Source organism: Bactrocera dorsalis, chromosome 1, assembly GCF_023373825.1.
Source record: "Bactrocera dorsalis isolate Fly_Bdor chromosome 1, ASM2337382v1, whole genome shotgun sequence".
Lineage (NCBI taxonomy): Eukaryota > Metazoa > Arthropoda > Insecta > Diptera > Tephritidae > Bactrocera > Bactrocera dorsalis.
The window spans coordinates 89600363-89623578 of record NC_064303.1 but is presented as its reverse complement, the minus strand read 5'-3'; the positions used below and the strand labels follow the sequence as shown (position 1 = coordinate 89623578).

The 23216-nt window shown below is 37.8% G+C and overlaps 5 protein-coding genes across 11 annotated transcripts in view; 3 read left to right on the top strand and 2 right to left on the bottom strand.

Annotated features, from left to right (window-relative positions):
- LOC115065854 (techylectin-5A) overlaps window positions 1–23216 on the top strand; it is a 304739-nt gene that overhangs the window by 110761 nt on the left and 170762 nt on the right. The gene's annotated exons all lie outside the window — the stretch shown is intronic.
- LOC125775766 (techylectin-5A-like) overlaps window positions 1–23216 on the bottom strand; it is a 337356-nt gene that overhangs the window by 271752 nt on the left and 42388 nt on the right. The gene's annotated exons all lie outside the window — the stretch shown is intronic.
- LOC105232848 (1-phosphatidylinositol 4,5-bisphosphate phosphodiesterase classes I and II) overlaps window positions 1–23216 on the bottom strand; it is a 222669-nt gene that overhangs the window by 166660 nt on the left and 32793 nt on the right. For all 5 annotated transcript variants that reach the window (XM_049446348.1, XM_049446345.1, XM_049446349.1 and 2 more), the window contains exon 2: window positions 10440–11050. In XM_049446348.1, the coding sequence (XP_049302305.1) occupies window positions 10440–10529 (90 nt within the window). In that variant the 5' untranslated portion in view covers window positions 10530–11050. The remainder of the gene's footprint in view (window positions 1–10439; window positions 11051–23216) is intronic.
- On the top strand, window positions 6614–7604 carry LOC105233630 (lectizyme). The gene has a single exon (XM_011215751.4). The coding sequence runs from the start codon at window positions 6652–6654 to the stop codon at window positions 7456–7458; it is 807 nt and encodes a 268-aa protein (XP_011214053.2). The 5' UTR covers window positions 6614–6651; the 3' UTR covers window positions 7459–7604.
- LOC105233628 (lectizyme) lies at window positions 8604–9485 on the top strand. The gene has a single exon (XM_011215750.4). It carries the CDS (start codon window positions 8639–8641, stop codon window positions 9443–9445), a length of 807 nt encoding a protein of 268 aa, XP_011214052.2. The 5' UTR covers window positions 8604–8638; the 3' UTR covers window positions 9446–9485.

Here is a 23216-nt window from a genome sequence, read left to right as displayed (position 1 = left end):
TCGACATAGTGCTTTTTTTTACAAATTTTTTGAGACGGCTAATGTCAGTTTCGAGTACGACTTCTGGTTCGTCGTGTGAAAGACTGCGGAGATGTTTCCACCTCAGCTTTATGGCTGGATAAGAAAGTGTCTGGATATTTCCATTTCGCCCTCCTCCATACAACTTTGACAACTAGCGTCCGACGAAAGTTTTAACGTCACCGAATGAATGCCTACTGAACAATGTCCAGTAAGACGATTATGAGACGGTTATGATGAACTTTGCCAAAGGAAAGTAGTTTGCTAGATCTCCTGCACTCTATTCTATGCCAAAAATATCTTGTAACTAGTAGCACAGGAGCAAGCGTGCACGAGTTTCACTGGACGAGAGAATGGTGATTCAATTCTGGCACTCTAACGAGTCTGATGATGAAGTAGCTTGATTCCATTTCTAGTGAGGATAGACACTCCCTGACTTGGATTGAATATCAGCTTTTGATTTAAAGACCTTACAGTTGTCTGGTAGCCTAATGCTATGATTGACGGGAAGTACCTTATAGAAAACTTCTCTTCCAACGTTTTCTCTTAGCTTCGATCCATCCACGGAAAAGTGGAAAATTTAATTAATCGTTTTAAAAACTCCGTTTCGAGAAAAATAATTGAATTTTTCATTTACGGCCGAACCAGTGTGGTTGACAGGTCAACAGAGCACATGTATGTATCTCCAAAAAGAATTTGTATTTTGAAAATCCTCTTGTAGAACTTTCTTAAATAATTAAACTTTGAAAATATAAATAGTCCTGTCATTTAATCTTAAATTAGATAAGAATCTCGGAATATTTACAGACATATAAATGGAAGAATATTTACAGACATATAAATGGGTATCCGAGGTGAACTTACTACAATGCACTATAGCCGAAATTGCGATTTTAGCGGCAAAAAGTCAAATTTTCAAATTTAAATTTTTGCAATTATTTTGATGGTGTAATACCCAACATATTGATAAGAAAAAATTAAAAAAAAAAATTACTGTTGGCAACCCTGTTTATGTACAATCAGCTGGTAATGTTTACAAATTTTTTAGTACGTGTTAATACAAGTGAAGCAGCAAAATTTTTATAAAATTAAAAACTGTTTTTTAATAATATATTCGTGTAAAAAAACTTTGTAAATATGAGTTCTATTACTCGAGGTGAGTAATTTTACTATATACAAATATAGTTTGCTAAATGTTTTTATTTCGTACTTATTTTGGTGGTTTTTTGTATGTATTTTTTTGTGAAATTGTGAAGAGTTTTATCGTTTTTCGTGGAGTAAAACTAAAAATGTTTTGAAGTGTCATTGGAACTATTTACATGTGATTGTTTGTAGAAAACTCAAGTTTTATGCCATGGTAAAAGTGTATGCATTTGACTGCTAATGAACGAATTTTTAATACTTTTGTAGAAACACTCAGATTCAAAAATTCTGAACTATTTGAGTTTTGGTTGAGAAACAACAGGAATGTTTCGAATTACATGAAAGGAAAGATTTCATACGAAATTGACAGTGAATTAAGTAAATTGATATGTACTAAAGCTCGGAACTTATCTAATTTTATTAAACTTAAATGGAATAAACAATCCAGAAATGAGAATGCATTTAGAAAATTTAATAAGAAATGGTTGAGTGGAGAAACAATTTTTGTAATACCGAAAAAGATTAATACTATTGGGCGACCAAAACTGACGTATGATGATAGCTGCGAAAGAAATAAAAGGAGATTAGCTTCCGAATTAGCTTCCCAGCAAGGAGACAATGCGCAATTATTAGTTCATGCTGCCTCTATATCTGCCAAAAAATCCCACGCAACCGATTTGAAATTTGTCCTACAGCAAGTTGCTACATCTCCAAATCGCCCTTCCAAAATTCGAGAAGTTCTTAATACTAGCCATAGAGAAGTTACGCCAGTATCACCTGATGAAGCTCTAATGTTTGTGTTAGAAAACGGATTAACTAAAAAGGTGTACTCAAATATGCGGCAATTAAACATAAAACACAATTGTAGTATTTATCCGACTTATGATAAAGTTTATGAAAGCAAATTGAAATGTAGACCGGATGAAATCAAAGCGAATGAAAGCTCTGTCGAAGTGTCGTTGCAAAATTTGTTAGACCACACAGCTAAAAGAATTCTTGAATATCAAGATGAAGTATTGTGTACAATGAATGTTGAAGAATCGATCCTAATTTCGAGCTACGGGTTTGATGGTTCTACCGGTCACAGCTTGTTTAAACAAAAATTCGTGGAAAATACTTCGGAAAGTTTCGATCATTCCCTTTTTGTGACATCAGTCATTCCAATAAAAATAATTTCATCAGCAGGGTGTAATATTTGGGTAAACCGTACACCTCAGTCAGTACGCTTTTGTAGACCTTTAAAAGTGGAGTTTGTTAAAGAAACAAAAGAGCACATTTTAACTGAAAACAGATTGAGGAGTTGAAACCACTACAATACACACTAAGTAATGGGAAAAAAATTAAAGTAAAATATAATTTATATATGACATTAATAGATGGGAAAGTCTTAAATGTGTTGACAGAAACTAAAAGTGCACAGCAATGTCCCATCTGTCATGCCGGTCCAAAGGAATTTCGAACTAAAAGAAACTTTGATTCTCCTTATTTTGAACCGAAGACCGACGCTTTGAAATATGGATTAAGCCCTTTGCATGCGTGGATTCGTAGTTTCGAGTTTGTTTTAAAACTTTCATAGATTTGAAAAAATGGCAAGTTCGTGGAGCAGAAGAGAAGAGAATCCTGGCAGAAAAGAAACAAAAAATTCAAAAAGAGTTTTTACTTCAAATGGGGCTTCATGTCGATAAGCCGAAAGCAAATGGCAGCGGCAACACCAACGATGGCAACACAGCTAGAAGAGCATTTTCTCGCACGGACCTTTTAGCATCTATTACTGGTATAAATATTGATTTTTTGAAACATTTACACATAATCTTAATTGCTCTCTCCTCTGAATTTGAAATTGATGCTCAAAGGTTTCGTGATTATTGCATTAAAACCAGTGAAATATTTTTCCAAAACTACGAATGGTACTCTATGTCTGCCACAATACACAAAATATTAGAACATTCGTCACAAATAATTGAGGCTTCAGTAGTACCCGTAGGTGTCCTGGCAGAAAATGCATCTGAGGCGCGAAACAAATTTTATAAAAAAGATCGGACTGGTCACGCTCGAAAGGATTCAAGAGTGCACAACATACTTGACATGTATCATAGAGCTATGGATAGCTCTGACCCATATATTTCAAGTTTATGTTTGCAAGAACGTACAAATAGTTCAAAAAACTTCCTTTTCCTCGAGAAGTCATTGATCTTTTTAAAATGCCTGAATTGCCACCAGAATTGTTATTACCTTCAACATCTCACGAAGCCTCCAGCTGCAATTATAGTTATGATTCCGATGTAAGCTTAGAGGCGATAAATAATTATTCATTGGAATTAGAAGCGGCTGAAAACGAAGATTAAGATTAATCCATAAGCATTTACAACTTCTTTAAAATTATAAATTTATGAATTACAAAATAAATTAATTTCTTGGTAGCATTCAATATTTTTTTAACAGTGGGCGCGGGCCGCCCATTTTTTCTAAAGCTTTTTTTGTCAGAAGAAGTCCGTTTTCAAAATTTGATGAAGCCAGCGTTTTGGTAAGTGTTTTTGGCGACAATTTGGGTTTTGGATATAGGAAAAAGAGGGCGTGGACCGTTCAATTTTTTCTCAAGTTGCTTTTTTGTACCAGGAAGTACGTTTTGCCACTACTTTGAAAAAAGGGGGCGTGGCCCGCCCATTTTTTTCTCAAATCGATTTTTTTATCATTAGAAGTCTACACACCAAATTTGGTGCCAGGAAGTATTTTTTGCCGCTAAAATCCCAATTTCGGCCATAGTGCAATGACTGGACTAAAAATAAAAAAAAAAATCGATTTCTTTATGTCTAGACTAAATTACCTCCATAAAATTGTTCATTGTATATAAATTGAACTAGACGGTAACTAGCTTGCATGAAGTATTATTTACAGAATTTGGCAATTGAGAAAACATCTGGCCTCACTACGAGTTGATTCTATGGAATGAGTCTCTCGTCTCAGCAGATGTGTTCCCGGTTCATACCAGTTGAGATCTTTGAAACTAGTTCAATTCATAGTGGTGTTATGATTATATGTTGTATTGTATATATGTATATATATAGATATAATTGTAAGCTACATGAAAACTTATCAATTTTATGATACCAAAAGCTTTATTTATTAACAAATTGTTAGCTAAACTCAGCAAAACAGCTAGCGAACCTTAAACAGTTTAGCATATTTGCAGGCGGTGACACTAATAAGTAAAGGCAATGCCCCATATGATTCGAATTAAATTTTATTTTCGGCATCATATTAGCATTTTGTATTTTAGTTTATTAATATATATTTGTAAAGAAAGAAGTATCTACCTTTTTGTCAAGCGAATTAATAGAAACTTCTGGTATCGGACAACAACATGCTGGTCTACATATTTCATTGAGATAACTGGCAGACTAGTATGGTATAAAGTCAACCGGAAAAAGAATCAGATACGATATCTGGAAGTTACGAAAAGGTAAGGGCCGATTCAAATTAATTTATATCAGAGTTCTCAAATAAAAGCTGTCAGACAATATTTGTTTTCTTTCTATTTATTATTTGGATCGAGATAATTGTTTTACACACTGATCGTTTGCTGAATTAAATTATAAGATTATCTAATTTTAAAACTTTGAAGAGAACACAGTGCACAAAAGTTTCATAAAAGTAGGCACATCCTGCTCGACTTGCACTCCTACTATCGATATAAGCAGACGTTACATTGCCGACCACGAAGAAGTATGAAGAGCAATTTTCCGTCTGATTAACAACAAAGCGGAAGGGCCGATGGATTGCCCGCCAAGCTTTTCAAACACGGCTGCAAAGAACTAATAAAGAGCATGCACCAGCTTCTTTGTAGATTATGGTCGGACGAAAGCATACTCGACGATTGGAATTTAAGTGTGCTCTGCCTAATTCACCCCAAAATCTGTGCGAACTACCGTGGGAGCTCAACATCGCATATAAAGTCTTATCGAACGTAGTGTGTGAAATACTGAAGTTCAGCGTCAACAAACTGATTCAACCTTATCAGTGTAACCGCAGGCCTGGAAAATCAACAAATGACCAGATATTCACCATGCGCCAAATCTTGTCTCTCCGAGTCGTTCGATACCAAACGAGGTTTCAGACAAGGTGACTCCCTATAGTGCGACTTCTTCAATCTACTCCTGGGGAAAATAATTCGAGCTGCAGAGCTTAATCGATCGGGTACAATCTTTTATAAAAGTGTACAACTGCTGCCGTTAGTTCTGCTTTCTCCAGAATGGATAAACAAGTGAAGCAAATGAGTTTGGTAGTGAACGAGGTCAAGACAAAATATCTCCTGTCATCATACAACTTAACGATTGATACCTATAACACGAAGTCGTAGGTAATTTCGTCTATATTGGAAGTAAAGTCCTCTCTCTACAAACAAATACCACACTCTATAAGTAACACATCAACACCTTCCTACTTTATGGTGCAGAGGGATGGACGATGACAACATATGATAGGTTGGCGTTACGAGTTTTCGAGAGAAAGAATCTGCAGAAGTTTTATGGTTCTTTCCGTATCGTCAACTGAGAATACTGCAGTCGGTGGAACGATGAACTGTACGAGGTATACAGCAACATTGACAAAGTTCAGCGTATTAAAAGACACGATTACGTTGGCTAGGTCATATCGTCTGAATGAATGAAAACACTCTAGCCCTCAGAGAGCCAGAGGAAAAGGAAGACCACCACTCCGTTGAAAAGACTAGAAGAAGGACCTGGCTACACTTGGAATTTCCAAGTCAAACAGCCAGGAGGAAGAACGACTGGTCCGCTGTTGTTAAGTCCGCTATAACCGCGTAAGCGTTATTTCCGCTATTAAAGAAGAACAACGTACATCCTTTGTTTAATTTTGGAACCAAAAGAGCTGTTATTAAATACCGCTTATTCTGAGTAGACTATAAGCAAAAGAACGAAGCTTATATTACATTTGCTCAAAGCCTACAAATATACTATATAGATGACCATATTTTAACAACCTAAATGGGTTCTTAGCTCACACACACCTAATGCTCTTGCCTTATTTGCATTACCTTGCAATCGAAAAGCTTTAAATTGTGATAAGACGGCAAGGTACGTGGGTACTTACCCCGCCTGCTTTCATTCACAAAACATAATCTTGAGCTATAAACGGCCAAGTACATATCGCGCACTAATTCAATCACATCTAATCATAAATTTAATCAAATCAATAAGATCTAAGCAAACTGAACTGAGCATGCAACTATTGTAAAATGAAGTGATTATCAAGTTCAAACTGTAAAGTGCATCTTGACATTTATGGCGTTTCTAGTTCACTATTCCATGTAAGACTCATAAATCATACTATCAATTAATAGCTTACATTAATTAACATTGTCTGCATTGGCGTTTCGATTACAAAGGCTTGATGACACTGTTGACACTTTTTGTATAAATAGTGCAGTTTCGACTGCAACAAATTCAAACCAAATCAAGCACTCCATCGAAAATGAAGATCTTCGTCGTATTCGCTCTGGCTATTGCCAGTGTCAGCGCAGCCAGTTTGGACGCCATTGCACAACCTGCCTTCGCCTCAGGACGTATCATCAATGGCTACGAGGCTGAGAAGGGTGAGGCTCCATACATCGTCTCACTGAAGTCCGGCTCTCATTTCTGCGCTGGTTCAATCATCGACGAGAACTGGGTACTCACTGCTGCTCACTGCCTTATCTACAGCAACTTTGAGGTCGTCGCCGGTCTGCACTCACGCAATGACGAATCTGATGTACAGGTCCGTCAGGTCACCAGCAAGTCGCAATATATCGTACATGAAGGTTATGGCGGTGGTGTCGGTCCCAACGATATTGGTCTTATCCATATTCCCGATGGCTTCGATTTGAACGCGCTCTCACGTGATGGTGTAGCACCTGTCAACAAAGTATCCTTGCCATCTGGCAAATACGAGAGCACTGGTGACGGCAAACTTTTCGGCTGGGGACGTGATAATTCTGGTTCTTTGCCAAATGTTTTGCAAACATTGGATGCCAACATTATTGGCTACTCGGAATGCAAAGCCGCTCTACCCTTCTTGGCACCCATTAAGGATGTGAACATTTGCTCTTACACTGCTGGCACCACCGATGGTGCTTGCAATGGTGATTCTGGTGGCCCATTGGTGCGTTACACTTCTGAAGGTGCTGAGCAAGTCGGTATTGTGTCATGGGGTTACACACCCTGCGCCACTACTAAATACCCTTCGGTCTACACTAGCGTCAGTGCTTACAAGAAATGGATCAATGAGAAGATCAACGCTTAGGTATTGGTTCTGAACGACACACTTATTTCAATAAAAAAATGCATCATAATTAAAAAGTAATAACATTGTTGCTTAATTTAATTTGTAAATTCGTATAGACTATGAATCCTAAAGCGGGTGAGTTATAATATATGACCAGAAGTGAGTGATTGTTGTCCACTATTAGAAGGCAGAAAACATTGGTTCGAAATTGGTATGTGGATTAGAATTTTGAATTCTGGTAGAAATGCTCAGTTTATAACCGAAATATTGCTTGAAATGTTATCGAAATTTGGAAGGTAAGGTGTGGGTCCGCCAAAGTAATAAGTATGTAGTCCATTAGTCTAAAATTGAAGAAGAACAAGAAGTAAGAAGTACACCAGGCATATAGTACAAATGGAATATGGGATCTGAAACGAACTCTACAGAGCTCTCCACTGAGTCCATTTGCTTCACATGTGAAAAACAAAAATCAGACTAACTCGTTATAAGGTACTATTCGAATAAGTAGAGAGAAAGAGACAAAAATTACGATACAAACTGTTGAGATATATGTGATCTGGTATAGGTCCAACAGTGAACGAATTTAGAGAAATTCAAATTCTTAATGGATTATGGTCTATATTTGTATCACGCTTGATATTAAAACAATGTCAAGAGATTATTGATGTTATGGTCGAGTAAAAAGGCATACTGAAAGCACGTTAGAGTAAGGATTAGTTAAAAAGTTGAAACAAGTTCAATATTTGCATCACTACAAAACATTAGGATGGACCACCACAACACATTTTTTTACTAATTAAAGCAGTTCGTACGTCACTCAAAATATGAGTATACATATAAAAAGTAGACCACAATAAATAACAAATAAAAATAGATTTATATTGGTAAGAGATAAACAATGGCAACTCAAATAACTTGTCACATAAATGACCGATATTGAAACCTTATCAAATGCGCTACAAATCCTTGGTGATTTACTATTCAAAAGAGCGTTGTCAGAAATACGATTAGTAATCAACAACAAATACCTATCACCGCCATACATACTTATGTAGACGCTCATAAAAAATTAAAGGCAGGATGCACTTTTTTGTTGTTGAATAGCTGATAAGTGGTCGGATCGACATACCATGATTCGACATTCGTATAAATACAACAGCAGTCCAAATCGAAATTCAAACCAAACATTCAATTCAAAATGAAGACTTTCGTCGTATTCGCTCTGGCTATTGCCAGTGTCAGCGCAGCCAGTTTGGACGCCATTGCACAACCTGCCTTCGCCTCAGGACGTATCATCAATGGCTACGAGGCTGAGAAGGGTGAGGCTCCATACATCGTCTCATTGAAGTCCGGCTCTCATTTCTGCGCTGGTTCAATCATCGACGAGAACTGGGTACTAACTGCTGCTCATTGTCTCATCTACGACAGTTTTGAAGTGGTCGCCGGTCTGCACTCCCGCAATGACGAATCCGAAGTACAGGTCCGACAGGTCACCAGCAAGTCGCAATATATCGTACATGAAGGTTATGGCGGTAGTGTCGGTCCCAACGATATTGGTCTCATCCATATTCCCGATGGCTTCGATTTGAACGCGCTCTCACGTGACGGTTCAGCAGCTGTTAACAAAGTATCCTTGCCATCTGGCAAATATGAGAGCACTGGTGATGGCAAACTTTTCGGCTGGGGACGTGATAATTCTGGTTCTTTGCCAAATGTTTTGCAGACTCTGGATGCCAATATTATTGGCTACTCAGAATGCAAAGCTGCTCTACCCTTATTGGCTCCCGTTAAGGATGTGAACATTTGCTCTTACACTGCTGGCACCACCGATGGTGCTTGCAATGGTGATTCTGGTGGCCCATTGGTGCGTTACACTTCCGATGGTGTTGAACAGGTTGGTATCGTATCATGGGGTTACACTCCCTGTGCCACTACCAAATACCCATCGATCTACACCAGCGTCGCTGCTTACAAGAAATGGATTACGGAGAACACCAGCTCTTAAATTGCGCCCAGATCAATATATAACGACTATGCATATTAAACGAGGTATTTTATTTGCAAATAGGTTCTATGCGAAAGCGAAAATTTTGGTATGGTTTGATTGGTGCTTGTGTTGGGATATGCGGATCTAGAGCAGAAATATTAAGTTTGAATTTCCGATGAATTTTTCACTGCAGTTTGCGGTTCGATCTTTTATTTTTGAGGCTTCTGAGAAGTGAAGAAGAAGAGTTGTTTTGGAAATCTATAGAAGTCAAGAAGAAGACTTATTTTGGTCGAATTTCTCGAGCAATATTGTAATATTTTCGAATACTGTAATCAATAAGGTTCCACCTTTTTTATTTTTTAGAATTGAAGAAGAAGATTTATTTTGGTAGGATTTCTCGAGGAATATTGCAGTTTTTTCGAAGACTGGATTATAAGATAAAGGATCGGTTAATTTAGATAATATTCTTTATACTCTGAACAGGGTATATTAAGTTTGTCACGAAGTTCGTAACACCCAGAAGGATACGTCGGAGACCCTACAAAGTATACATATAAATGATCAGTATGTTGAGCTGAGTCGGTTTAGCCATGTTCGTCTGTCTGTTTATATACGGAGTAGTCCCTCAGTTTTTAAGATATCGTTTAGAAATTTTGCATACGTCATTTTCTCTTCAAAAATCAACTCGTTTGTCGGAACTGCCGATATCGGACCACTATAACATATAGCTGCCATACGAACTGAACGATCGGAATCAAGTTCTTTTATGGAAAACTTTTACATTTGACAAGATACATATATTCACGAAATTTGTTATAAATTATTTTCTAAGAAAACAATGTAATATTCGAAGAAATTGTTCAGATCGGATTACCACATACTTACTATAAGAAATGCACCTGTAAAGGGTATATTAGCTTCGGTGCAGCCGAAGTTAAATTTTTCTTGTTTTAAATTATTATGTAATAGTAATACAAAGTATTTAATAAAAATATTGGAACTCGGTACTTACATCATCCCACTTGATGAACTTCTCGCCGTCTTGCAGCGCCTTCGGCACCTCCACCGGCCCAATGGAAACATAAGTCGACGTGTTCAACATATTGCCAACAACACTCTATATTCACAAATATTCCGTCGCACAAAAATGTTCGCCCCACAAATGCCACCGATGCATTAGTGAAAGCCAAAAACTCATACACACATGTTTATAGCGGCACTCACGAACATATACGCGAGCAATTGCTGTAGTTGCAGCTTGCTTTCATTGCGCCGAACGAGGTAGCGCTTTCGGGAAGCGCAGTGAATGACAGCTATAAAAAAGTGTTATGTCGAATTTTAAAGAAAAGACGGTTTAAGTGCGAAGTCAAATAAAATTCAGTTCATTTGCTTGAAAGTGTCGGCAGAGATAAGCAGCACCAAGACAATGAAACACCAATTGTTTCGGTTTAACGGCTGTGCTCGTGTGGATGCTTTTGTGGGTGTGTCTATACTGTTGATTTTTCTATATTTGTTGTTGTTGTAATCGTTTGCTGCTTTGCTTTGTATATGTTAGACTTCGAGAAAGATTGGATTAAAAATTGGAACTGCACGTAGTTGCCATATGTTGTTGTTCGCCGATAACTGGAAATTAAAAAAAAATTTAATTAATTTATTATTGAATTTAATATTAATTTATTATTAAAATTTTCATTACAAAGCAATTTAAATACTAATTGCAATACATATAATTTTGGGAAAAAATTTATTAAGTATAAATATTCGAATCTTAAGCATCTGAAACTTATGTTTCGTCTGCGGAGGATGATTTTATTCATGTTGAAAAATTTCTATTTTCATCTGTGTAAAAAAATATATAGATATAGTACATACTAATAGCTAACTGCAATGCCGTTAATAGTTTAACTTCCTAACACTAACGATTGCCCAATCGCCTCTCTTCGACATAAAAGCATTAAATTTTTGAAGTTTTCCCATTCTCTCGAAGTTTTGTGCAACTCAAGTTCGATTCAGTTCGATAAAAGTATATTTATTGACGTAAATAAACGCTGACACTTTTCTCTTATTCACACTCCTCTCTTATTTCCACATTTGTAGCTGTACCCAACTTTAATCCGCAACGCGCTGTTAAAATTAAAAATTCTATTTCGTTCGCCTCGCTATCGTAGAGCTCAACCGCTAGAAAGAATTCTGACAGTGCTTTGATGATTGACAGGCCAATTTAATGATAAATATAAGCGAGTTCAAAAAGAATACTAAACTGGATTAAAATGTCAACGAAAGTACTTAGCAATACTGGCAATATTTTTCGTCAAAATTTTATTATTTTGACAAAAAACAAAGAAATTATTTTCGACAATGAAACACCATTTTTATTACATAATAAAACTATTGCTGCTAAAAAGAGGGTTTTATCCTGACTCTGTGTTAGGCGAAACAAGCATTCGTAAGAGTTTAGTTGAAAAGTCCTCGATTTACCATAGTAAGCATATATTTTTTGGAAAAAAATCGCTTTTTAATCAACATAGTTCCCTTCATGGATGATGCACCGACTATAGCGACTCTACAACTTTTTAATACCATTTTTGTACTATGATTTGTCCTTTGTTTCGAAATAGATCGCAGTTACGACGATCATCTCTTCATTACACGAAAAATTCTTCCCAGCGAGCATTCTTTTGAGATCTGAAACCAGAAAATAACCGCTGTGAGGCAGATTTGAAGAATACGATGCATGCGGAAACAATTTGAAGCCGAATTCATGGTTTTTTGCCATCGTTTTCACTGCCTTGTAACACAATGCGTTGCCTTGGTGAAATAGCACTTTCTTTTTCTTCAAATGCAGCCACTTTTCGGCGATTTCGTACTTCGAACGGTCCAATGACACTACGAAATAGTTGTTTTTTTAGTTGAGTTGACTGTCCTTCGACGGATAGAAATCCGGGTCCGTTCCGGTTAAGTAGAACCCACTGTCGTGGGAACGGCTTCGTAATAGTCACTGTCACTGATCATTCCTTATTCAAGGTAGTCAATAAAACTTATTCCATTCACATCTTAAATTACAGACGCCATAACCTTGAGGCCGACTGTAGCACATTTCCACCATTTGAAGCGGGTTCATCGTGTGCAGTTCGCTCGGACCTTTCGGTTGACTGTAGATTTTATTTCGGTGTGAAAAAATTTACCCATGTTTCAACGATTGTCATATAGCGATGCAAAAGCTCAGTTTTTATTATTGAACATTTCCAAACACTGCTCCGAATCATTCACTCGTCACTGTATTTGGTCCAAAGCGGGGTCGCGCGGCCCCCACTTTGCACCGCTCTTGCTCATAACCAAATATTCGTGAATGTTATGATGTACACGTTCAGTTGATATCTTTAGGGTGCCTGGTATCTCGAACAAAATTATTTTGTGGACTTTTTTAATTTTTTTGGTCAGTAACAAGCTCGCTCTTTTCGATGTTAACTTCATTCATTGTCTTCGGTAAACAATTCATCCCGTCTAAATTTAGCATACCAATCCTTGAATGTGTATTTTGCTGGGGAAATCTTATCATCAAGTCATGTTTTTGTTGCAATCGTATTTATCCCTTCAAAAAGCAATATTTTGTCAACAGGTGGCTTCACTCAATATGATATAATTAACAAACTGATGGTTCAAGAGCTGCCAAATTTATACACGCATCTTTCGAAAGTTCAAATGATACCGATTTAATTCTAGTAACGCCACCTATGCATCAGGCCGGCGACAATTGACCTGTTATGTAATTTTCCAAATCAAGTACAGATCAAATTAGCAACAAGAATGTCAAACCCAGTGGAAGTCCAAAAGAGGATGGATGAAAGCATTAAAAAAATCCACGAAAGTAGTGTGGCTGGCTTGGAATGTACTTCGCTCAATGATGTACTGAAATTCGTAGTACACGTACTAGGCTAAATTGTGAATGCTGGATTAAAATGGGTGACATTCGGTTCATAGCCAAGACATGTCTCGACGAAAAGGATAGCTAAATTGTCTCAAATTCCTTCAATGTCCACAACCGTCAACCGCATCCGCTACCCAGTGATATTTTCTTAACCTCAGACCTGCTGAGAATGGTTTCCGAGACGAAGTCTTCCTTATACCTGCCCTCAAGATTATGAGCACAGTTAACAATTATGATAAAATGTATCATGATTATGTCTTGCAACAAATATCTCACTAAGCGTGGAAAGCATAACATTTCTTTGATGTTTGCGTACACGCTTTGTGCGTCTATATTATATGTGTGTATGCCGCGTGTGCAAAAAACTGCGAACCACTGTCTATAACCACCTATAAAAGCAAATTGTTTGCTTCTTCCGTTGCTCTTTATTATTGGATAGCATCGTGAGAAAACGTGAGCACACATACACGAAAGTATATATACACACACATACGTGTATATAAAAACAAATACATACAAATAGCAAAAGGTACAAGCTAAGGAATTTAGATGATGCGTAAAAGTGCTCACACACACATACACACATACATATATATGCTATATACAATGGTATTAGGTATACTCTCTCGGGAGGGATCTTAACTTATGAATACCCATGTTTTTGAGCTAGGCGCCAGCACCAATACATTAAAAGCATGTTGCAATGTGGCGACAGGATGTCAGCTGGAAGCCAAAGTAATAAAATCATGGCACGACAATGTAAAACTTCGTAAATTACCGCATCCGCTGTTGCACACCGCGCCCTCCATCCACGGTCAATCACGAATATCAGCATCATCGTCAACACTATGCCCGAGGAGGGAATGGAGCGTGTAGCAGCATGCTGTGTGCGTCAAACAGGTGCACAGGCGGTCACTGTGCTTTCTGCTGGAGGTGGTTGTGGTGAAGGTGGTGCAGCAGATGGTAGTGTTGGTGGCGTTGGTGGGTAAACTAAATAATCGTAAAAAGGTATGGCCTTATGCTAACGCATTTTTGCTACTTTAACGGCAGATGCAAAGTGTAAAACGTTGACTATTCGGGGCGGCAGTGAAATGTTGCAAAGAGGGAAGCCATGACAATAATTTAATTTATGGTTCCCTTACATAAACTGTAGTAATTCCTGTGCTACGTCTTCCTTTTGTACTACGTAACAGACACATGCATACTTTCTGTCTCTCTCCACGTTGTATGAGCGTGTGTTCTTTCTAAAGTGCTCATAGTTGGTGCGAAGGCAAAACCTCAGCTGCAGATTCAATCATCTCAACTTCTCATGTTCCTTTGGGTTTGGTTTGGGTGAATGCATCACTTTGTGGGTTTTACTCGTAAATTATATATTATTAATCAGACAATTACATTTTCTTAATGGCTTTTTGAATATGATTTAATAGAAAAGTTAGCTGATTTCTAATATTTAAATATTTTTAATAAAATTTTAGATTTTATTATGAAAAAAAAAACAAAATATGAATGGAGTCACGGCCAAGGGATCGATGAAGTAATTTGGGGAGGCTCCTGAATCACCAACACAAGTATCTTTTTCCTAACATATAAAAAACAAAATATTTGTTTTCTCTTTTCGATATTCTTATATCAAATTTTATAGTTCCAAAATATATATTTCGCAGTTTCTTATTTAGAGAACTGATCTTACATAATGAAACTGCTTCCAAACACCAAATGTACGTTATTTTGAGTAATACAAAAGTTTCAATAATGTCGGTTCATTTGCGACGAAACTTATTAAAAAGCATGCCATACATAATAAAGCTTTTAGATAGACCGAAAGACGAGGCTAATTTAATTCTATAGTTCTTATGGGTAAGACGAAGATTCCACCTTTAGCTTTAGACTCTGTTTTATCAAAGATATCTGGGGTACTAAAGGAGATGTAGACGTAGTTATGGTATAGAGGAACAGTGAGCTTCTTTACAGATAGGTCAAAGGTTGGGGGGAAGGTTGGTGGAGGGATTACTGTCAGGAGTTCTTACCTACTATTGTAGTGTTTGCCAAGCCGAAGTTGCAGCCATTAAAGTAGTAGATTTACTGCTTCAGAGTGCAGCCGCCTTTAGAGAAGCGACCATCCACTCAGACAGCGGGGGGGCGATACTAGCCTTGAACTCATTAAAAGTGTGTTCAGTGTGGGCCATGGAATATGTAACCTCTTTACCAATAACATCGAGTCATTTCGTGATAAGACCAGTATGGATGCCATGCCACAGCAGAATAACAGGCAACTGTAAAGCTGATGCTTAACAAGGAAAGGCACCCAGAATCGCTATCACTGAAATTAGAGTGGATCGATGCTCTGTAACCTCGTGTTTTAGATAGATGGGCTTCGCGGGAGCTTGGCTAGCGCTAGACCAGAGGCAAAAATTCTTTTGACCGAAAATCGAGTTCTAGGGATCTCTTAGCCATCAGTGTGGGGGTTTTAATAGACCATTGCCCTTACCAGATGCCAGCTGCAGAAGTTGTATGGAAGATGGTTCGAAAACATCTTAACACTTCCTTCTTGATTGTCCCGCGTTTGGGAAGTCAAGGTTTAAACACTTGAAATCTCATTCATTCAGGCATTCCACTTCTTCTTCTTTACTGGCGTAGAAAGCTTTTACGCGAGTTTCGTGCCAATCGGAGCTTTCAAGTGTACTTAGGTCCTTATTCATCTGGTCTCTCCAACGGTGTCTTCTTCTGCTTCCCCCGGCGGATAATGGCTCGAATGCTCTCAGAGCTGGAGTGTTTCGCTCGAAAACTTGTCACGTCGACTCATCAGATGTTGACATCGTCCATGCATTTGTACCATATAGCAGGACGGGTATGAGGAAGTGACTTGAAGTTGGTCTTTTTTCGTTTTACTAACTTATAAGATCGAAAATAGCAGTACTCTTTTTCTATGGTTTCACAAAGGACTACATATAACCCAGTTATTATAATTTTTTGCAACTACTGCATTTATAGTAGTTTGAAACGAAACGGTTACGCGAGAAGAGGGAGTTTCTTAAGGTATAAACATTTTGTGCTAAGCGATAGACTAAATTAGGACGTCTAGTTTCTCTTCTTAAGTGCTCCAAAGGGGACTATATGGATTTTGATTTCATATACTCGTATATCAAGAATCTGGAGAGTCACCAATCTAGATTATACAATTAATTGAGCATTCTTTTGATGTCAAATATTTAGTTTCAAGTTGTGTTTCAATGACTGGCACATATTTTTACCTTCAGATTATAAAAATAAACAAAGTATGAACAAGCTAATGCAGAACATATTCAAAATCAGACAACTAGGAGTATACTTTAGGGGGAAAAGTAATGACTCCAACACATTTGCCACGCAACGCTACTCAATTCTCCAAAAAATATGCGTTCACTTCTGGATCTAATGTATTTTTGGAGGCAAATATTACATTTCTTTTGAAAACACACATATACACGGATTTGTATATGTATATGTAAGTACAGTGCGTTGAAAATTATACGCCCTTTGGGCAATCCTCTCGCTTTGCTAATGCACTTAAAGCACTTGTGTGTGCCTTATCTGGAAAATGCCAACAAAAATCACATTAAAATAATTGTGTTACGATGCCATTTGCAGCGAGTTGTTTACTTCTTAGAGAGAAGTTGCTCGAAATTTTGAATTTTTGTCTGCTGTCACGGAGAAATTGAAAAATGCGTTTGCGCTTCGACACATGCAAATGGAAATGTATGTATGTATGTATGTAAACATACATATAAATACATATAAGTAGTATAAGTGCTGAAGACGATTTTTCACTGCAGAAGGTAAGCTCGTTTTGTGGCGAAAATGGTGCTCAGCGAGAAAACCACTAAATACACTCTCACTGCGGGGATACTTGGAATTCTCCATTGTTATGCCAGCAACAAGCGAAGCCATCAGAGTTTACTCGCATATTTAGCTTAAGAGTACATAATTTTGTTTACTTTGTAGCGTGCTTACTTAACGTACATAAAGTGTTTGGTGTATAACATATCATACATATACTTATATATACATACTTATATCAGTAGTAGCTTATAAAAATAAAATACTGACGAAAATTTGAACCAAACCCACAAAATCATATACATAAATATATTTGAACTTGACTACAACAAGAGCTGTGTGAACCAGAGAGTATTGAGACTGAATTTATGCTTTGAGCATATCGTCCCCAAATCGTGCCTCACAGATCACGATTCAAATGGTAAGGGTCTTCATTCAATATAAATTGTGTTGAGAAGAAAATTGTATATTTGAATCTTGCGAAACGCCCTGTATATTTCTTGGACTTACTATTGACAGTTGTTATTACGAATAGGAGCTAAGTTCATTATTAATAAATTTCCCTCCTTTTGATACTGTCATCACCAAGTTCAAACGCGTTTTACTCTGACCACTCTAACAAATTGTGTAAGGTTAATACATATTTGGAATGCTGTCGGTTTGTCAAATCGAAGAGGTTGTTTAATGTGACAACCCTTACACAAAAAGAAATTGGAACTAGCTTTGGGGGTCTCATGAGTCTAATGATGCCCTATGTGTTGTCTTTTGGGATAAGATGGTCTTTCAACATTCTTTTTAAACAAAAGAACTAAGCAAGAAGCAATTGGAACTCGCTTGTGGGTTCCATGAACCTAATGATGGCTTAAGTGCTCTTGCTTTGGATTAGGTGTTCTTTAAACATTCAGTTTTAACCAAAGACCGCATTTATTATACCTTATAGGCATAAAATTAGCTATAAGATTAGCTGGTAAACTCTTCCCAAGGGCCCTCTTGTTTAGCTCAATAAACAGGTGGTTGGTGAATATACGAGGTATGACAATTAAGTAATGATATTAAAATTATTCTACAACTCCGCCATCCTCTTCCTCCTCAAAATGGGTTCCTTTAACTACCGATTTTGGAATAACCAGCTTTCATCGCTTGTAATAACTCGATCAAGCAGCGTGGGGCGTGGTCGTTTCCACTTGTTCCAAACAGTCTTCTGCGACGGTCATTCGATGCTGCTTTTGCTCCTCAGAAAGGTTCTTTGGAACCATCTTCGCGCACAACTTTTTCATCCCAAAATCGTCGGTTAAAATTTGTCTGACTGTTTCACGGTTCATACTCAGTTCCGAGGCCAACATTCGAACTGTTAAACGCCGATCTTCACGGATTAATGCGCGAACACGCTGCGCATTCGCGTCAGTCCGCACCTCGACTGGTCTCCCACTCCGCGCCTCGTCTTCCACGCTTTCACGCCCCTCCTTAAACTCTTTGTGCCATCGAAACACCTGGGCACGACTAAGAGCACTATCACCATACACTCTTACAATTTTAGCGTACGTTTCCGAAGCTGTTTCGTCTAGTCTGGCGCAAAATTTTATCGCGACGCGTTGCTCTTGATTTCGTCTTTCCATTTTCGTGACGAGCACTACAAACACACGTTTACTCAACTTGACGCAGCAGGCGAACTAAACAAGCTAGAGCGATGGTACATATATCAATGGAGAGGGAAGGGATGCCGGAAAAAGAGAAAGGGACAAGGTTTACTACAAGCGTGGCAATAAAATCAGTCTCATTACTTAATTGTCAAACCTCGTAATAGACTACATACCCTCACGCTATATTTGGGAGAAAAGGTTTCAAGTCACCCCAGAAGAAGTTGGATGACACAATCGCCAACTGAAGTTTCAGCATCTACATAGACAGACTGATCAAAAATATCTAATGAAGTGAACCCCTTAGGTGACCCTTGAAGCTTCCAGAATACTGCAGCATCTTCCAGGCGGTCAGGAAAGTGACTCAACTAGCTAATAATACTGGAAATAACATAAAGGCATCAATATATATATAGTATATCGAAAGCCAGGCGGCAAATAACATCAGGCAATCATTTTGCAACACATTACGTCAGAGAATGATCTTTGAAACAGGGAGACTGGCTGACAGAAAGCGGCTGCAAATATGCTGAGTTCCAGCCCATGAAGGAATTCTCGGAAACGAAGCAGCTGATGAGATTGTCAAAAGCGTCATCCATCTGGCTAGAGAACTAGTACAAGAAATACTGAAGTCATTAAAACCCATAAACAATGAAATTTCCGAAAGGCAGACACATCATTAAGAAATGGAATGCCTTAAAGACATGCAGGATCACAAAGAGCAGGGTATATTAAGTTTACAAAAAAAGCTGCTCATTAGTCCGAGGCTCTGATATAGGACCACTATAGCAAAGAGCTGCCGTATAAACTGAAAGATCAAAGATATATCTTTGTATGGAATTTTTTATTGTGAATGGTGTCATAACTTGGATGCAGAAAGTTACCCTGGCTTGTCTCTTCCTTATATTTTGTTCATTTATTATATTTATTTTGCAATCATTTTCGTATATGATTATCTGAACCCTTTTTGATTCTATACTTTATGGATATCAAGCATTTAATAAATATAAATATATGTATGTAGATTGAGCCAAAAATCAAAGCGCAAATTCATAACATCAAAAGTGAAAAAAATTAGTATAAATGTTCATTCAACCGAACCCTTTTAGCCACTCTCAATATTTTTCACACCATCTTTAACTTATTTTCCTTGCTGAACTTCCTTTTCAATTGTAAATACCACTTGTGACAGCAGAATGGTGCGCCAAGTGACAAACCGACTGTCAGCAGCATATGCTGTTGGTTGACAAGTAAACACACACAAACCAATCGCTTTTCGCAATTCCGTTCCGTTCCTGTCAATAAGTTGGCGATTTCGTCTTTGACCGCACACTCAGTACCGCACGGCTTTACCCTTGACCAACACTACTGCATTGACGCACAACACAAGATTGCCGATCTCTTCAAAATGGCGTTAGCGACGCCCTATTCACGTTTTCGCAATAAACACGCAAACGGAAACGACCGAAACCAGAAGGAAAGCAAACTAGCAAATGAAGCTAAGCGTAAATAGAAGTGTATGCACTTCCGTCTTCGGGGACTCTTTACGGTCGTGCACTATGGATGGCTTGACTCCCGCCAACCATTTATATGAAATAGTAATGAAATAGTCGCGCCACTGGGACGCATGGGCGGTGCGAGTAGTAAAAACAGCAGGATGTCGTGTATGAAATTACAACAACTGTGTGCGGATTTACCAAAGTACCTAGAGTTAATACGAACGCACGCATACATACATTTGCACATATAAGCATTAGAAGTATAAAAGCCGTTTGTTGGAGGCACCGAATAAGGTTAAGCGTCGAGTGGGCATACGTGCGTTCATAACAAGTGCCATTGACTGGCGATAAGAGTTGACTCAGGCGCCAGTTGAATCAAAAACCGCTACAAGTGCTAACTATTTCATACAATTACATACATACAAGCGCGGTATATTTATTCGAATAGAGGTTAACATAAAAGTTGGCCTATATCCATATTTAAAAAGGCATTAAACGAAGTGAAATAGTTGAAGTTCATTTTCAATTAAATCAAAACATATCTAAAAGGAAGCATTTTTCTATATTGAACCGTAGCTTTATGGTATTTAAATATATATGTACATATGTTTGTGTATATATGCTGACGTATATGCACAAGTGAAGATATATAGTATTTGTGCAGCAATGAAATGCATCAGCACCGATTATTTTGGATTGCGTAGGCAACAGTTAAGTAAAATCCTCTGTCTTTGTACTACTATGGGCAAAAAGTAGTAAGACTTTTTAATTTAAATTTTTCACGAAAACCCATCCGTCGACATTTTTTTTCTAGTTTGGTATAACTGTCAGTGACATCTGTGCCTCTTACCTTTCTAAAGTGCATTCGGCGATTTTGACGATGAGTGAAACTACTCAACAAAGAACTTAAATTAAATTTTGTGTGCGGAAAGAAATTTCTGGTGTCGAAATGTTCAGAATGTTTTGGAAAAGACTTTTGGTGATAATTTTTTGACGCGAGCAAGTGTTTTTGATTGGTATAAATTATTCAAAGAGCGTAGAGAACGCGTTGACGACGCACCAGTTCCAGGACGGTCACCGACAACAACCAATGCTCAACACGTCAAAAAAGTAAAGGTATTTGTGCTTGAGAATCGACGACTAACAGTCAGAGATTTTACTTCCAACGTTAGAATATCGAAAGAATCAGTGAAAACCATTTCGAAAGATTATTTGGGCCGCAGAAAAGTGAAAACATTGGATTGGTTCCTAAATTACTAAATTTTTACGCAAAACAGCGACGCGTTAAGTTCTGTGAAACAATGCTTTCTGACTACTAGGATTTCATAAAATCTATTATTACTAGCGATGAGTATGGGATCTATGCTTTCGACCCAGAAACAGCCGTTCAATCGCCCGAATATTGTGCCAAAGGTGGGCCCAAGCCGAAAAACCACTTCAAAGCTGCTCAAAATTCAAGGTTAAGTTGACAGTTTTCTTCGATTATCGAGGTGTGGTGCACTAGAAACTCTTTTCGACCAGCCAAACTGTGAACAAGGAATGTAATTTGAGTCAAATGCGTTCTTTCCGAGAAGCTACCCGTAAAAAGATGTCGGAATTACGGGCCAACAACTCTAGGTTTTTGCACCACGATAATGCACCGTTGCAGTCAATGCAGTATGACTTTTTGGTTTTCGCCAAATATTCCATCGTGCCGCAACCACCGTATTCGCTTGGCGTTCTTCTGGCTATTCACCAAACTCTAACGTCTTTCTTCCATTAAGCTAACATTATAACAAGGTCAGCCTAACCGCAAAACTTTTTTGACAACCTAATATAATGGCAGCGAATATACTCTGACAGGAATAAAGAATTCCATTGATACCTTAAACCATTTTTTGTGACGCTCTTATTGAAAACCCCGTTATAAATATACGTGCGATAGTCTGCGAACACCATCATCGGCCGACTAGAAACAAGGGCTTGAGAGAAAAAACAGCTTTTAAGGATTCACATGCTTCAGCTGACTTAACCAAACGCTTTGATACTTATGATTGGACAAGAAAAAATCATTTCAATGCTGTTTTCAGGACGCTAAAGTGTACTGTAAGCCAAAAAAATCAAATTTTCTAAAACCCTATGCTGGCGCATACCCTCAGGCACTATTAATTTCACTTACGTATGAGACTTTATTATAAGAGCTATTTCAAATTAAACCCAACCATTAATAAATTATAAAATTAACTCAACACACGTTATTTAAAGATGATTAGATCACAGAGTGACTCACTTTAAAGCTTTCATAAAAACTTTCCGTATAAATCAATAAAATTCCAATTCACTTAGATACTCCACTGTCCATAAATAATCAATGTATGTACATATATTTGGGAAAACTAACGCACATTTGCATACAACTAACTCAACTAACTACTTAAATGCTAATAAATTGGCAGATCGCCTGTCAAGATAGTGCTTTAATGTCGGAGCATGTCTCAAATAGCTTTAAAGCATTTCAATTTCCCATTCAAAAGAAAATGGTGCTACAGCGGAAATAACGGACGTTGCCACCTGATAAGCATAGAATATTTTAACTGTATTCATTTGTGGTGCCCATGCTGCTCTCCATTATCCGCTTGCCTTTGCCATTGTCTGCAACTTAAGGCTGGGTGTGACTGGCTGCCCCTTGGCACTTCCATTTTGCGTTTATTTTGGAAATGCAAATACGTAGAAGATCTCATTGATTTATTGATTTTTCAGCAGCAGTGATAAAATCACAGCACAGGTATGCCACACAGGCAAACAAACGCAAATGTGTTGGTATTCATGTATGTATGTAGCTGTGTATTTATAATATATGCGCCTTCGCCACAAAATGCCAGACGAAGTTCTTGCCAGCGATTTGAACATTGACGCTTGTTGTATTTGTA